The following is a 15,766-nucleotide window of genomic DNA, read 5'->3' as shown; positions in this document are numbered from 1 at the left end:
TTGTCGCTTACAGGTGCAGATAACCCGCTGAACAACGTTAGTGATGGGGATCACTGATTACAATTATTACCCGCGAACGATGATTTCCCAGTAAGTGCAGGTCAACCGCAGTTCCGGAATTAGGCCTAACCGTCATTCCTGAAAAAATGAAAAACTTACGTGTGCAAACCACAGGTGCTGTAGCTTGCTTAACAGCTCGCCAGCCGTTCTCACGCCCAGTATGGATTACACGTGATTGCACAAAGGTGAGAAAGGGTACCGTATCCCCGGATAACATGTATGGATAGCGTACACATTCAAAAGATATGTCTATACATCAGGAGGCAGGCTCAGACGGTGTTAGGCCCAGTATGGCTTGCACGTGATTGCACAAAGGTGAGAAAGGGTACCGTATCCCCGGATAACATGTATGGATAGCGTACACATTCAAAATATATGTCTATACATCAGGAGGCAGGCTCAGACGGTGTTAGGCCCAGTATGGCTTGCACGTGATTGCACAAAGGTGAGAAAGGGTACCGTATCCCCGGATAACATGTATGGATAGCGTACACATTCAAAATATATGTCTATACATCAGGAGGCAGGCTCAGACGGTGTAAGGCCCAGTATGGCTTGCACGTGATTGCACAAACGTGAGAAAGGGTACCGTATCCCCGGATAACATGTATGGATAGCGTACACATTCAAAATATATGTCTATACATCAGGAGGCAGGCTCAGATGGTGTCAGGCACAGTATGGCTTGCACGTGATTGCACAAAGGTGAGAAAGGGTACCGTATCCCCGGATAACATGTATGGATAGCGTACACATTCAAAATATATGTCTATACATCAGGAGGCAGGCTCAGACGGTGTTATGCCCAGTATGGATTGCACGTGATTGCACAAAGGTGAGAAAGGGTACCGTATCCCCGGATAACATGTATGGATAGCGTACACATTCAAAATATATGTCTATACATCAGGAGGCAGGCTCAGACGGTGTCAGGCACAGTATGTATTTGACGGCCCAGACTACACAGCGGAGGAGCGGGGAGAGGTAAAGATTGCAAATGCTGGGGCCCTGCCCAAGCAAGGGGGGCCCACTCGTGGGCGTCGGTACTGGCACTGGGCCCCTCATAGTACGGCGGTGTGTCTGACGGCCGGTGTGCACCACCACCGTCAGAGACACTTGATTGCACTATGAGGGACCCTGTGCCAGTGCCCACGCCCAAGAGTCGGCCTACCCACCTGTCCAGGGCAACGGCACTCGCACGGTGTCGTGCGCTAGGTGGTGACCCCGGCCATGGGGGGGGGAGGCAGCACAGTTAGGGAGTTTTAGAAAGTGGCATATGTTGATGTTGGACATTCAGCTGATGCAAAAGGCGAAATAGGTCAAGTCTCAGGAAGAGGTGGACCAAAGCAAGCCATTTTTCTGTCACCCTATGTGTCATCAGGGGAAGGTGGGACAAAATCCTTGGAAACCCATGCATGGATCATTTTAATGAAGGTTAGATCATCCACATTTTGGGTTGACAGACGGGTCCTTTTTTCTGTCAGGATTGATCCAGCTGCACTGAAGACTCTTTCCGATAGCACACTTGCAGCTGGGCAAGCGAGCTCCTGTAAGGCATATTGTGCCAATTCAGGCCAGGTGTCCAGTTTAGCGGCCCAATAGTCAAAGGGGAATGACCTGTGTGGGAGAACATCGATATGGGAGGAAAAGTAGTTTGTAACCATAGTTGACAACTGCTGTCTCCTGTCACTTTCCATCGATGCAGTATTATCAGTTGTGTGAGCGGTACTTGAAAAATCAGTCCACAACATTGTCATGAAACCCCTGTCTCCAACGCCACTTCTGCTGTGTGCACCATGAACACCTCTGCCAAGCTGCCCCCAGCCCGTACGGCTCGTGTGAGAACCATCACCGCTGCTGTGTGCTGGGAATGCCTCAAGCAAACGATTTACCAGAGTTGCTTGTTTATTAGCCAATATTAGGTCAAGGTTCTCCTGTGGCATGATGTTTTGTAATTTGCCTTTGTAGCGTGGATCCAGGATGCTGGCCAACCAGTAGTCGTCATCGTTCATCATTTTGGCAATGCTGGGGTCCCTTTTTAGGATCTGCAAGGCATAATCTGACATGTGGGCCAATGGTCCCGGTGTCAATGATGCACTGCGAGTGCTGGTTGGAGGAGCACTTTCTGGCAAATCCACATCCCTCCAGTCACGCACAAACCCTGTACCAGACCTTGCCACGCCAACATTTTCACTTGCCCCACGAGATGCATCCTCCTCCCCTAAGCAATCATCCCCATCATCATCCTCCTCCTCCTCTTTTTCCTAAACCTCGTCCAGGAGAGGTCCCTGAGCAGACAATGGCTGAATGTCATCAAGGATTCCCTCCTCCTCTTCCTCCTCATCAACATTGGCTGCAGACGCCTGCTCCTTAAGGTGCGTCAAAGTTTGCATGAGCAGACGCATAAGTGGGATGCTCATGCTTAGGATGGCGTCGTCTGCGCTTACCAGCCGTGTGCATTCCTCAAAACACTGAAGGACTTTACAGAGGTCTTTCAGCTTCGACCACTGCACACCTGTCAACTCCATGTCTGCTCTCAAAGTGCCTGGCCTCGTATCCTCCCACAAATGCATTATGGCCTGCCTCTGCTCGCACAGCGACTCCACCATGTGCAGGGTGGAGTTCCACCTTGTTGCAATGTCGATAATGAGGCGGTGGTTGGGAAGGTGGCGCAATCGCTGCAGCTTCTGCATACGAACGGAGTGTACAGGCGACCGGCGGATGTGCGCGCACAGTCTTCGCACCTTCTGGAGCAGGGCTGTTAACTCCGGATAATTTTTGAGGAAGCACTGCACCACCAGGTTCAAGGTGTGAGCCAAGCAAGGTATGTGGCTGAGTTTTGAAAGGGCTATGGCTGCCACAAAATTACGCCCGTTATCACTAACTACCTTGCCTGCCTCAAGATGTACACTGCCCAGCCATGACTCAGTTTGTCGCTTCAAGTACTTGGCCAGCACCTCGGCGGTGTGTCTGTCGCCCAAACACATCATCTGCAACACAGCCTGCTGACGCTTTCCACTAGCTGCTCGATAGGGGGACACCTCGTGTGCAACAGTGGCAGCTGCAGATGGAGTGCTCGTACGACTGCGCTCTGTGGACGAGCTTTCGCTTCTGGAGGAGGAGGGTCGAACGCCTACAGCCAACTGTTTCCTATACCGTGGGCTAGGCAGCACTGTCCCACCACCGCTGTCCCCTGTGGACCCTGCATCCACCACATTAACCCAGTGCGCAGTGATGGACACGTAACGGCCCTGGCCATGCCGACTGGACCATGCATCAGTTGTGAGGTGCACCTTTCCACTCACTGACTGCTTGAGTGCATGGACAATGCGGTCTTTTACATGATGGTGGAGGGCTGAGATGGCTTTGCGAGAGAAGTGGCGACTGGGTAGGTCATAGCGTGGTACTGCATAGGCCAAGAGTTCGCGGAAAGCTGCGCTTTCCACCAACCGATAGGGCATCATCTCAAACGAGATTAGTTTAGCAATGTGGGCGTTCAAACCCAGTGTACACGGATGAGAGACTGAGTACTTTCTTGCCCTACTCATAGTGTCTGGGAGGGTGAGCTGGACTTGAGAGCTGCATATGGTGGAAGTAGCGGTGGACAGGGCGGACTGAGAGAGGGCTGATGATGGTGATGGAGTTGGTGTTCTTTCTGATAGCCTAGATTCAGTATTTCGTTGATATAACAGTGGGATTCCCTGACTGCTGTGGCCTTGCAACGACACCTCAACATTTGCTGCTGTGCTAACCGGTGGGCTTACAGTGGGGGAAACAATGTAGCGTTGCTGACTACCTTCTTTGTGATCAGTTGCACATGTGGCACTTGAGGTTTGGTGTTGTGTCCACGCTTGCAAGTGCATGCTGGTTAAATGTCTAAGCATGCAACTGGTATTCAAATTTTTCAGATTTTTCCCTCGGCTAAAGGTCTTTGCGCACTTCTTACAGATAACCTTGGCCTGATCATGAGGATTTTGTTCAAAAAAGTGCCACACTGCACTCTTCCTACTTTGGCAGACATTTTGCGGCCTAGCACGCTGTGATCTTTTGACCCTCTGGACAAGCTGTCCAGCAACTCTTTTGATTTTTGGAACCTGTCTTTGGAGTGCTCCGGGCCTGCCAGATAATAGCTGTTGCGATGTCGATGTCTGCTGTGGATGCTCCTCATCTGAGCTATTGGAAGCAGCACCCTCTTCCCCCAATGGATGCCAATCTGGGTCAACAATTGGGTCATCCATCACCTCCTCTTCAATGTCATGTGCACCTTCCTCTGTGTCACCGTGTATGGTGGTACAGTGTGCGGGAAGGGGCACCTGAGTCTTACAGGGTCAGAATCTGGCTCTGTACACTGCAAGGACAATGTAGTGCTCTGAGTGAATGTACCAGCAGAATCATCCATCAGCGGCTGTGCATCAGTGCACTCCATGTCAGATTCATCTTGGCCTGGGTAATTCACCATTTCACTTGATAATCCAGGCATGGTATGTGAAAACAGCTCCATGGAGTAATCAGTAGTATGGCCTGCGTCATCCTTCAATCTTGGTTGGGGTGAAGGACACAAGGAAAGGTGTGGTTCATGAACATGAGCCTCCAATGACGACTCAGTGCTTTTATTTTTTACAACTTCAGAAGAGGAGGCGATAGAGCTGGAGGCTGAGTCAGCCTATTTTGCTTTTGCCACTACCATCAGATCCACCACCAACACCATCATTACCAGCTGCCAACCCCCGCCCAATTCCACGGCCTCTTCCACCAGCCTTCCTCATTTTTGGTAGAAATGTAGACAAAATCCAACAAACTATATAGTAATGTAAAACAAGGTACAAGGTGTCTATAGGACAGGGGAGATTTTGAATTTCTGCAGACACTTGTGGACACTGGACACTTTTGGATTGTGTGAGGCCCACTGAATATCAGAGCGCTATGTCACAGGCTCGATGGCACAGGTGTGAAAAATGTCACTAGAGGATAACGGAGATTTTGAATTTCTGCACACACTAGTGGACACTGGACACTTTTGGATTGTGTGAGGCCCACTGAATATCAGAGCGCTATGTCACAGGCTCGATGGCACAGGTGTGAAAAATGTCACTAGATGATAACGGAGATTTTGAATTTCTGCACACACTAGTGGACACGGGACACTTTTGGATTGTGTGAGGCCCACTGAATATCAGAGCGCTATGTCACAGGCTCGATGGCACAGGTGTGAAAAAAGTGACTACAGGATAAGGGAGATTTTGAATTTCTGCACACACCAGTGGACACTGGACACTTTTGGATTGTGTGAGGCCCACTGAATATCAGAGCGCTATGTCACAGGCTCGATGGCACAGGTGTGAAAAAAGTGACTACAGGATAAGGGAGATTTTGAATTTCTGCACACACTAGTGGACACTGGACACTTTTGGATTGTGTGAGGCCCACTGAATATCAGAGCGCTATGTCACAGGCAGAAATTGGCTAGTGTATCACAAACTACAAGGTGTATGTAGAATTGGGCAGAATAGGAATCTCCCTAGAGTGTAGGTCTGTAAGAACGGAACAAGTCCTCCACTTATCCTTCCACAGTGACACACCGCTTCACTGTGGCTGTGATAACAGCCGTTACACGGTACTGTGTGAGGAGCGTACACCGCTGTATGGTGTGAAAAAATGCACGCTCAGTACCTCAGCAGGACAAAAAAAAAAATTGAGATTGCTTTTAAAAAAGCAGTTTGCAGAGCAGTGGGTAAACAGCAATGCAGCTGTCAGGAAGCCTTAGAAGGCAGCCTAACAACCAACACCGCTGATCCACCACAATATAGCCTCCCCTTGCACTGCACACACAGTGACTGGTGTGTTGTACAGGCAAAATCGCTAGCAGCAGAAGCAGTTTTTCTTCCCTGCCTAACGCTCTCCCTACAGAATCAGCAACCTCTCCCTATGCTAAGATCGGCAGAAGTAAGATGGCGGTCGGCGTGCACGCCCTTTTATAACCCCTGTGACGCCCACCAAAGCAAGCCAATCACTTGCATGCCCTTCTGAAAGATGGTGGTGACCCCTGCCTGTGTCATCACGTTGCCCACAGTGACCGTGGATCCTGATTGGCTGAAAAAGAGCGCAAAACAAACTTTTGAAACGCGACTTTGGCGCGTAAGTCGCCGACCTCGTGGCCGACCTCATCCTAGGGTCGGGTTTCGTTTCATGAAACCCGACTTTGCCAAAAGTCGGCGACTTTTGAAATTTTTCGACCCGTTTCGCTCAACTCTAGTTGCTGCCCTTGGACAATGTATCACAGCAAAATCTCCAGTCCTCTAATGACAAGTTGAAACCCATATCCTCCTCCCATTGTATCATATATTTCATTTTTTTCTCATCATGGGGAGGGTTAATAATTGAGTATATCAAAGATATTGCACCTCTTCACATAGGATCATTTATACGTTTTTGCTCGAAACTTGAGATACAAAGGATTTTTATTTGGGAGAAGTTCAAATACAAAGGAGTACTAAATCCATAAGGATGAAGATTCAAAATGTGATGTAAAATATAATATTGATAAAAAACCTTTATTAGTGAATGATTAGATAACACTGTATATACAAAGACACCAAAGTATGAAAATACAGATATAAAATTAGACCACAACAGTTTGAAATATGTCTCCTATTTATCTCCTAATCAGTGTATAACGTACAGACATGACATATTAAAATAATACAGGAATCAGCAGAGAGAAAATAGTAAGAAAATAAAAGTGAAAAATAAAAAATATATACACTACCGTTCAAAAGTTTGGGGTCAGCCAGACAATTTTGTGTTTTCCATGAAAACTCATACTTTTATTAATCAAATCAGTTGCCAAATGAATTTACAATCTAGTCTAGACATTGGCTAGGTTCGAAAAAAAGATTTTTATTTGAAATAATAACTTTCTCCTTCAAACTTTGCTTTCGTCAAAGAATGCTCCCTTTGCAGCAGCAATTACAGCATTGCAGACCTTTGGCATTCTAGCAGTTAATTTGCTGAGGTAATCTGGAGAAATTTCACCCCATGCTTTCAGAAGCCCCTCCCACAAGTTGGTTTGGCTTGATGGGCACTTGTTGCGTACCATACGGTCAAGCTGCTCTCACAACAGCTAAATGGAGTTGAGATCTGGTGGCTGCACTGCCCACTCCATTACAGATAAAATACCAGCTGCCTGCTTCTTCCCTAAATAGTTCTTGCATAATTTGGAGGTGTGCTTTGGGTCATTGTCCTGTTGTAGGATGGAATTGGCTCCAATCAAGCGCTGTCCACAGGGTATGACATGGCATTGCAAAATGGAGTGATAGCCTTCCTTATTCAAAATCCCTTTTACCTTGTACAAATCTCCCACTTTACAAGCACCAAAGCAACCCCAGACCATCACATTACCTCCACCATGCTTGACAGATGACGCCAGGCACTCTTCCAGCATCTTTTCAGTTGTTCTGCATCTCACAAATGTTCTTCTGTGTGATCCAAACACCTCAAACTTGGATTCGTCTGGCCATAACACTTTTTACCAATCTTCCTCTGTCCAATGTCTGTGTTCTTTTGCCCCATATTAATCTTTTTCTTTTATTAGCCAGTCTCCGATATGGCTTTTTCTTTGCTATTCTGCCCTGAAGACCAGCAACCCGGAGTTGCCTCTTCACTGTAGATGTTGACTCTGGCGTTTTGCGTGTACTATTTAATGAAGCTGCCAGTTGAGGACCTGTGAGGCATCAATTTCTCAAACTACAGACTCTAATGTACTTGTCTTGTTGCTCACTTGTGCAGCGGGGCCTTCCACTTCTCTGGTTAGATCCTGTTTGTACTCTCCTCTGAAGGGAGTAGTACATACCGTTGTAGCAAATCTTCAGCTTCTTGGCAATTTCTCGCATAAAGCACTTCCGAAAAGCGTGTCGGGGCACGTACGGCATCATTGTTGTTTCTGACCCCACCACCAAGGTAATAATTGCTGACTGAATTTCTTCCTTTTCCTCGGTGTATTATTCATGCCAGTGGCATAGTCCGTGACCTGGTCAATACAGTACATGACCCTAAAGAAAAGGCGGCCATTTTAGATCTTGTGCCTTTTTTAGGATCCATTTACAATTTATATACATTATATATTATCTGTGATTGGAGTAACTGCTCATTATTAGTTGGGAGCAAACTGCACTGCAGCACTTTGTGTATTTTTTGGTACAATGTACAACTTGCATTTGGAGTGATTACTCCTCACTTTCCAGCTGTGAGCATATGGCACTGCAGCACTTTGTATATCTTTAGCACTATACATAATTTGTATTCAGAGTGATTACTCCTCACTTTTCAGCTGGGAGAATATTGCACTGCAGCACTTTATATATCTTTGGTATTATTTATAATTTGCATCTGGAGTGATTACTCCTTATTTTTTAGCTGGGAGTATATTGTATTTTAGCACTTTGCACATTTGGCATTTATATTTGGAGTAATCTTCCTTCACTCTTGCCAGCTGGTAGCATTCTTGCACTTTATATATTTTTGGCACTTTGGTTACAGTTTTTTTTGACCAGTTATCTAATTCAGGGGTCCCCAACCGCCGGTCCGCGGCCCAGCACCGGGCCGCAGCAGTGCCCTTGCCGGTCCGCGGACACAAGGGGAGCCCGGGGCGGTCAGTGACGTAGCGGGGGCTGGGGCGGCGCGCAGCAGTTCTTAGCGGCGTGTGTAGCGGCGGCCAGGGAGCGATCCAAACAGCTCTGCTGCCTGCAAGAGGGAATAGCAGGAGCGGAGCTGCAAGGACCCGTCCAGCTTCCTGCCCGCCGCCCGCGCTTCCTGTCTCTGACTGACACAGAGAGGAGCGCGGCCGCTGCTGTGTCAGAGCGAGGAAGCGCGGGCGATGCTGCGACAGGTGAGAGGAGAGAGGTGGTGTGTGTGTGTATGTCTGTGTGTGTGTATATATAATGTGTGTGTGTTGGTCTGTGTTTGTGTAGCCTTGCCCTGGAGGAGATGGGGACATGAGGAGAAGGCCATGAGGGGAGTGATGGAGAGACGGCAGTGATGGGGTGAAGGCAATGATGGGGAGAAGGGAGTGATGGGGTGAAGGCAATGATGGGGAGAAGGGAGTGATGGGGTGAAGGCAATGATGGGGAGAAGGGAGTGATGGGGTGAAGGCAATGATGGGGAGAGGGCAGTGATGGGGTGAAGGCAATGATGGGGAGAGGGGAGTGATGGGGTGAAGGCAATGATGGGGAGAGGGGAGTGATGGGGTGAAGGCAATGATGGGGAGAGGGGAGTGATGGGGTGAAGGCAATGATGGGGAGAAGGGGGTGATGGAGCACTTATTCAAAACCTATGGTGAGTTGAGTCACATTATAAATGTTATTTAATTATAAGTATGCACTGCTACACTACAACCGTGTCCATAGCCCCGCCCCCTTATGACTAAAGCCCCGCCCCTGCCACACCTCCATCCCCACCCTGCCGGGCCATGGAAGAATGGTCTTGCTTGAAACCGGTCCCCGGTGAAAAAAGGTTGGGGACCACTGATCTAATTTATTGACGAAATGTGTATATATCATAGCATTTTGGTATCTTGCACTTGTTTATGTACTAATTAGCACTTAGCACTTTATACTCTTGTATTATTGAGAGAGAGAGAAATTTATATATATATATATATTTATATATATATATTTTATTTTTCACTTATTTTTCTTACTATTTTCTCTCTGCTGATTCCTGTATTATTTTAATATGTCATGTCTGTACGTTATACACTGATTAGGAGATAAATTGGAGACATATTTCAAACCGCTGTGGGTCTAATTTTATACCTGTATTTTTATACTTTGGTGTCTTTTTGTGTATACAGTGTTATCTAATCATTCACTAATAAAGGTTTTTTATCAATATTATGTTTTACGTCCCATTTTGAATCTTCATCCCTATGGATTTAGCACTCCTTTGTATTTGATCACCGAATGGTCTGCCATTCAATTTTATGCAGATAAATATTTTATTTAAGGGAATATTAATAATCTAATCTGAATATTTAAAAAAAAAAAAAAAAAAAAAATATATATATATATATATATATATATATATATATATTCCCCCTTATATACAATAAGAGCACAGTGGCCTCCAAAATCCTTAAATGAAAGAAGTTTGGGACCACCAGAAGTCTTCCTAGACCTGGCTGTCCAGCCAAACTGAGCACTCATGGGAGAAGAGCCTTGGTGAGAGAGGTAAAGAAGAACCCCAAGATCACTGTGGCTGATCTCCCCAGATGCAGTAGGGAGATGGGAGAAAGTTCCACAAAGTCAACTATCACTGCAGCCCTCCACCAGTCGAGCCTTTATGGCAGAGTGGCCCGACGGAAGCCTCTCCTCAGTGCAAGACATATGAAAGCTCGCATAGAGTTTGCTAAAAAACACATGAAGGACTCCCAGACTGAGAAATAAGATTCTCTGGTCTGATGAGACAAAGATAGAACTTTTTGGTGATAATTCTAAGCGGTATATGTGGAGAAAACCAGGCACTGCTCATCACCTGCCCAATACAATCCCAACAGTGAAACGTGGTTGCAGCATGATGCTATGGGGGTGTTTATCAGCTGCAGGGACGACTGGTTGCAATTGAAGGAACATGAATGCGGCGAAGTACAGAGATATCCTGGATGAAAACCTCTTCCAGAGTGCTCTGGACCTCAGACTTGGCCGAAGGTTCACCTTCCAACAAGACAATGACCCTAAGCACACAGCAAAAATAAGAAAGGAGTGGCTTCAGAACAACTCTGTGACCATTCTTGACTGACCCAGCCAGAGCCCTGACCTAAACCCAATTGAGCCATCTCTGGAGAGACCTGAAAATGGCTGTCCACCAACGTTCACCTTCCAACCTGACGGAATTGGAGAGGATCTGCAAGGAAGAATGGCAGAGGATCCCCAAATCCAGGTGTGAAAAACTTGTTGCATCATTTCCAAGAAGACTCATGGCTGTACTAGCTCAAAAGGGTGCTTCTACTCAATACTTAGCAAAGGGTCTGAATACTTATGACCATGTGATATTTCAGTTTTTCTTTTTTAATAAATTTGCAAAAATATCTACATTTCTGATTTTTCAGTCAAGATGGGGTGCAGAGTGTACATTAATGAGGAAAAAAATGAACTTTTTTGAATCTACCAAATGGTTGCAATGAAACAGAGTGAAAAATTTAAAGGGGTCTGAATACGTTCTGTACCCACTGTATATGACCTATGACAAGAAACCATATTCCTCAATCTCAACTTTGTAGCAGAGTTTGGCTGTTCCTCACTCAGTTTTAAGCCTCTTATACAGCTGTTTCTGTTTCAGTGAAAGACTTATTTGACAATTACTATAATTTGTTTCATAAAATTGGTTACTCATCCATCTGATGAGGCAAACAAGTGGTAGTTACACCAAATACTGATTTGATTTAGATTTCTCTTGTGTTAATTGACTTTATGTATATGTGTACATCTGTTATTTTATATATTATGCAGCATGATCTAATTCTGATTAGGCAATCACTTGTACAGGTATTTTTCTGCATTTATGTTTTGTGTTATGTAGCATTGCTGATAGGTTTACTGATTCAGTATGCGATCTCTTAATTGACTTTGTATGGAGGTAGTCATATTGTCAAGCTTTGTGGTGTAATGACCGTTGTATCATCTCTAATTGACTGCCATCATGTAACTATTTTTGTATCATTCTCCTCCAGATGTTCTTTGAAGACCACATAGACGACGCTAAGTATTGTGGCCACTTGTACGGCTTGGGTTCAGGATCGTCTTACGTTCAGAATGGGACTGGCAATGCATACGAAGAAGAAGCCAACAAGCAGTCGTGACCTAAAAAAGTAGAAGTTTATTTTTTTTTATTGCCAAGCTCGGTCACTTTCTACATGTTTTATCTCTGCTCAGATTTCTTGGTTGTCATCTCTCAAAAACCATTTACTTTCTGTCTTACTTTACTAACATAGAACCACTTGGCCTTCAAGCAGATTGGTATCTCACGTTTATGTTTGCCTTATCTATTGTAGATCTCCATCTACACTATGCACTTACCCAACCTCACCCCAACACACCATTACTGTTGGGGAATCCGAGGTACTCGATCCAAGATGTTTCTAAATAATTCAACAACCTATTGACTAACAACCTATACTTGCATCTCTGGGGTTGATTACCAATTACCTATTTCTTCTAACCTCCCTCTCCCTACCTCTTCTTATTTAAAAGCCTTAAAGAGCTGATCCCTATACTTTTATGGTCTACACGTTGACAAGGATGTCAGACCCTAAAAAATGCTGCCCTCTAATGTGGAAGATGGCTAGATCAAGGTGCTGACTAGCTATGAAAGTCACTAAACCCTCTCCAGAAGTTGTTGCACTTTTGTCTTAGGAAACACTCGACTTTTATCCTCAAATCCTGGTTTACTTATTATAGTCACCATTTTTTATTTTTAAGAAACAGTATTTATTAGGTGCTTGAGTTTTGGATACTCATAATGATTTGTTAGGGGAAAATAAGCTGCATGCAAAAATGGAAGAAAACAAAGTTAATGCAAAAAAAAAAACAAAAACGGATGCAATCCAAAAGCTCAACAAGTCAGACAGAGAACTCCACTTCAGAGCATCAGACACTGGATATACAATTTTGATTTGTATCTTGCTACGGAAATGTACTCATTTGTTGTAACAACAAAATGAAAAGTTTTAGCTTTGGTACGAGAAGTTCTCCGTCAATCGACGCGGTGGATGCATGGCATCACGATGGAGAGGAGGAGGACACGGCAGACCTTGCTCCATGGTGCTGCTGCCATCACTGATGTAGTGGACAATGCTGCGGCTCTCGGTGATGCTGTCTTATCTTTTGCAATATATTTTTTATATTGTCACTATCGATCAACAGTACTTCTTCTTTTTTAGCCACCACTGTGATGATTGCAGAAACATAGGATTTGTTTTGTCTCCAGAGGATTGATGGCAAATTCAGATTTCCCAACAAAGGGATGATGTGTGTTTTTATACACACATTTGACCTGTATGAAATACAATGCAATGTCAGTCATGACTATTTATACTTTGTAATATCTTGAGGTTTTTTTTTTGTTTGTTTCAAAGTTACAGCGTTTGTAACCGTGTGATCCTTTTAATGCATAAAGTACAAAACGTTTGCAAACAAAGGATATTTGTTTTTAGAGCTTTTGTAAATAAAGGCTGAAAAAATATGTTTTTTTTCAGAGTCTTCATTTAATCCATCAGTAGCCACCAAGCAGGCACACATTGCAGATGGTAAGTTGCCCCTCAACTTGTAAGATTTGTTAGATTTCTGCAGGATCATCAGACACTGTGCTAAAAAGAATACGTTTTAATTGGGCCGTACAGCCACCATTATCTGCAGATGATATGGAGAATTACAGGAGAGAAAGAACTGACGCACAACTGGGAGCTCTTATTGTTTCCACGGGGCGTATTCCTTCAGTATTTGCTGCGGATTGGACGCTGCGTACAGCCGCAGCATCCAGATGTTACTGCATAGTGGAGGGGATTTTATGAAATCCCATCTCCACTATACGTGCAGGGACACCAGCGGCTTCCCTGCGCAACCGGACATGCGGCGCATCTTTCTAAACTGCAGCATGTCTATTTATCTTGCGGAGACACTCAGTCTCCGCAAGATAAATAACAGGGTCTATAAATAAGATGTGGTGATTCCGCATGTGTTCAATGAACACGGGTGGTATCACCGCATGTACTACATGGGGCGGCACGTGGAGCTGGGTGACCGCTGCGTACAAAGCGTTGCCAATATGCCCCGTGGACACATACCCTAATACAGACTACATGAGCTACTCACACATAAAGTATCATTTACTATACTATGATTTATTATTTAATTTTTTAATCAGATATATATATATATATATACCCGCCCATTCCCACCCTTCCCTCCCACTCCTAGACATCTCTGGATATAAACAGTATTCGTAAGTACATATTAATGCAGACATTTCAACTGTTGACTAGTAAGTGTCGACATACAGCAGGATTAAACATGTAAATAAAGGAGGTTAATCACCAGAAAGGTGGAAGATACGTTTTTAAGATCAATAGTTGTTTCTGGTATCCTCTGGTATCAGTGGCAGGACACGTGACTGCTATGGGTGAATCAGGGGGGCTTGGTGCCAGCACCGACACTGGCATCCCCTTCAACATCATACATTCAACTGTATTCCTCCTCCATTATTCTTCCTTGACTCTGACGTGTCAGCGCAGCGCGTTTTAAGACTTCACTACATGGTGCCCGCTTCTCTGAGATGTATGTCGCTTCAGAACGCTCGCTGCAGATGTAGGTAGGGGTGACTCGATTCTTGCCGCAGACAAACACGAGACCGAGACAGAATTTGTATTCAACAGGTCCGTTTTTATTGGCCGTCCTCCTGACGACCACAACAATTCACCACAGCAACTTCACACTTCTCCTTACACAGGCCCGGGTACCTTCACTTTTTTTTACTGTAGTCGTGGCGTCCCTCGTGACTCTTTTCACTGTGGCTGCCCTAGGCCCATCCACCACAGCGCTTCACCAGTCGGAGTACGCCGTCCGTTTGGTACCCCCAGGCTGTCTTCGTCTGAGGCTACTGTCCTCTGGGCCACCCCCCGTGACCACCTCAACTGTCAGTCCCCTCCGGAGCCTTTCTACTGTCTCTTTCTCCTCAGCAGAACGTCCTCTCTACTGTGCTCCTCTTGCTGACTGAACTCTCCAGAACCTTCTATCAACCTTTTATACTTCCAGTTCTGGTAACTCCGCCCACCATCACTTGACCGTTTCTCTGACCAAGGGCAGTTGTTCAGTCCCACTCTTACACTCTCCACTGCCCTCTAATGGTCAAACTACAATACTACACCCTTTATCTCAGCGGTTTCTCACCTACACTGCGCTACACCGCCGCCTTCCCACTACAGACAGATATGTCCGTCAGTCCACCTTCCCTACACAGAGATCAGAGTAGCGGGGGAACAAGGAGAGGTGAGTATTCTACTTATTTTTTAAATTGTGGTGGCCATTATACTGTATGGAGGACTATGGGGAGTGCGTTAGTCTATAGGGAGGACTATGGCAAGTGCAGTATATTGTATTGAGGGCTATGGGAAGTGCATAATACTATATGGAGATATATGTGAGGCTCATTATAATATTTGCAGGGCTGCGTGGAAGCCTTTAAACTATATGAAGGAAATTTAACTATCAAGCCAGTATGATGCTATAGCTTTCCTAATTTGATAGACACGTTTTAAGCTCCAATCGTATGTTCTCATCCTTAGTTATATAGCCAGTGAAGCCCAGAATGCAAACTATAGGTTGTATTGGGATTTTAAGGTCAAACACATTGTCAATATATCCTATGGTCTTTTTCGAGAAGTTTCCAAGAAAGCCACACACCCAGAACATATGTATGGTATCAGCTGGACCTTCTCCGCACCTTGGACACGTCATCCGACCTCACCCCTATTCTTGTGTAGCAGTTTAGGGGTTCTTTAAACCTGATGTAGTGAGTACAGCTGCAATAGAGTCTGGGTATCTCTGGTAGACAATTGTGCAACTGAGGAAACTATTGTATCGCATTGGTTAGGGTCAATTACCCCAGTATCTTACTCCCACCTTTCTTTTATTTTTCAAGGATGGTTAGATATACTGTA

General features: G+C 45.2%; 1 protein-coding gene across 1 annotated transcript in view; it reads left to right on the top strand.

The window, feature by feature from the left end:
* Positions 1-13,293, top strand: part of CNOT7 (CCR4-NOT transcription complex subunit 7) — a 58,818-nt gene extending 45,525 nt beyond the window's left edge. Inside the window, exon 7 of the mRNA XM_073583615.1 lies at positions 11,783-13,293. Coding sequence (XP_073439716.1) covers positions 11,783-11,911 — 129 coding nt within the window. The 3' untranslated portion in view covers positions 11,912-13,293. The remainder of the gene's footprint in view (positions 1-11,782) is intronic.
* The last annotated feature ends 2,473 nt before the right edge of the window (positions 13,294-15,766 follow it).

Source organism: Dendrobates tinctorius, unplaced genomic scaffold, assembly GCF_039654945.1.
Source record: "Dendrobates tinctorius isolate UK_male_01 unplaced genomic scaffold, ASM3965494v1 ptg000079l, whole genome shotgun sequence".
NCBI lineage: Eukaryota > Metazoa > Chordata > Amphibia > Anura > Dendrobatidae > Dendrobates > Dendrobates tinctorius.
Note: the sequence above shows the minus strand (reverse complement) of the source record. Positions and strands in the feature narration are given on the sequence as shown.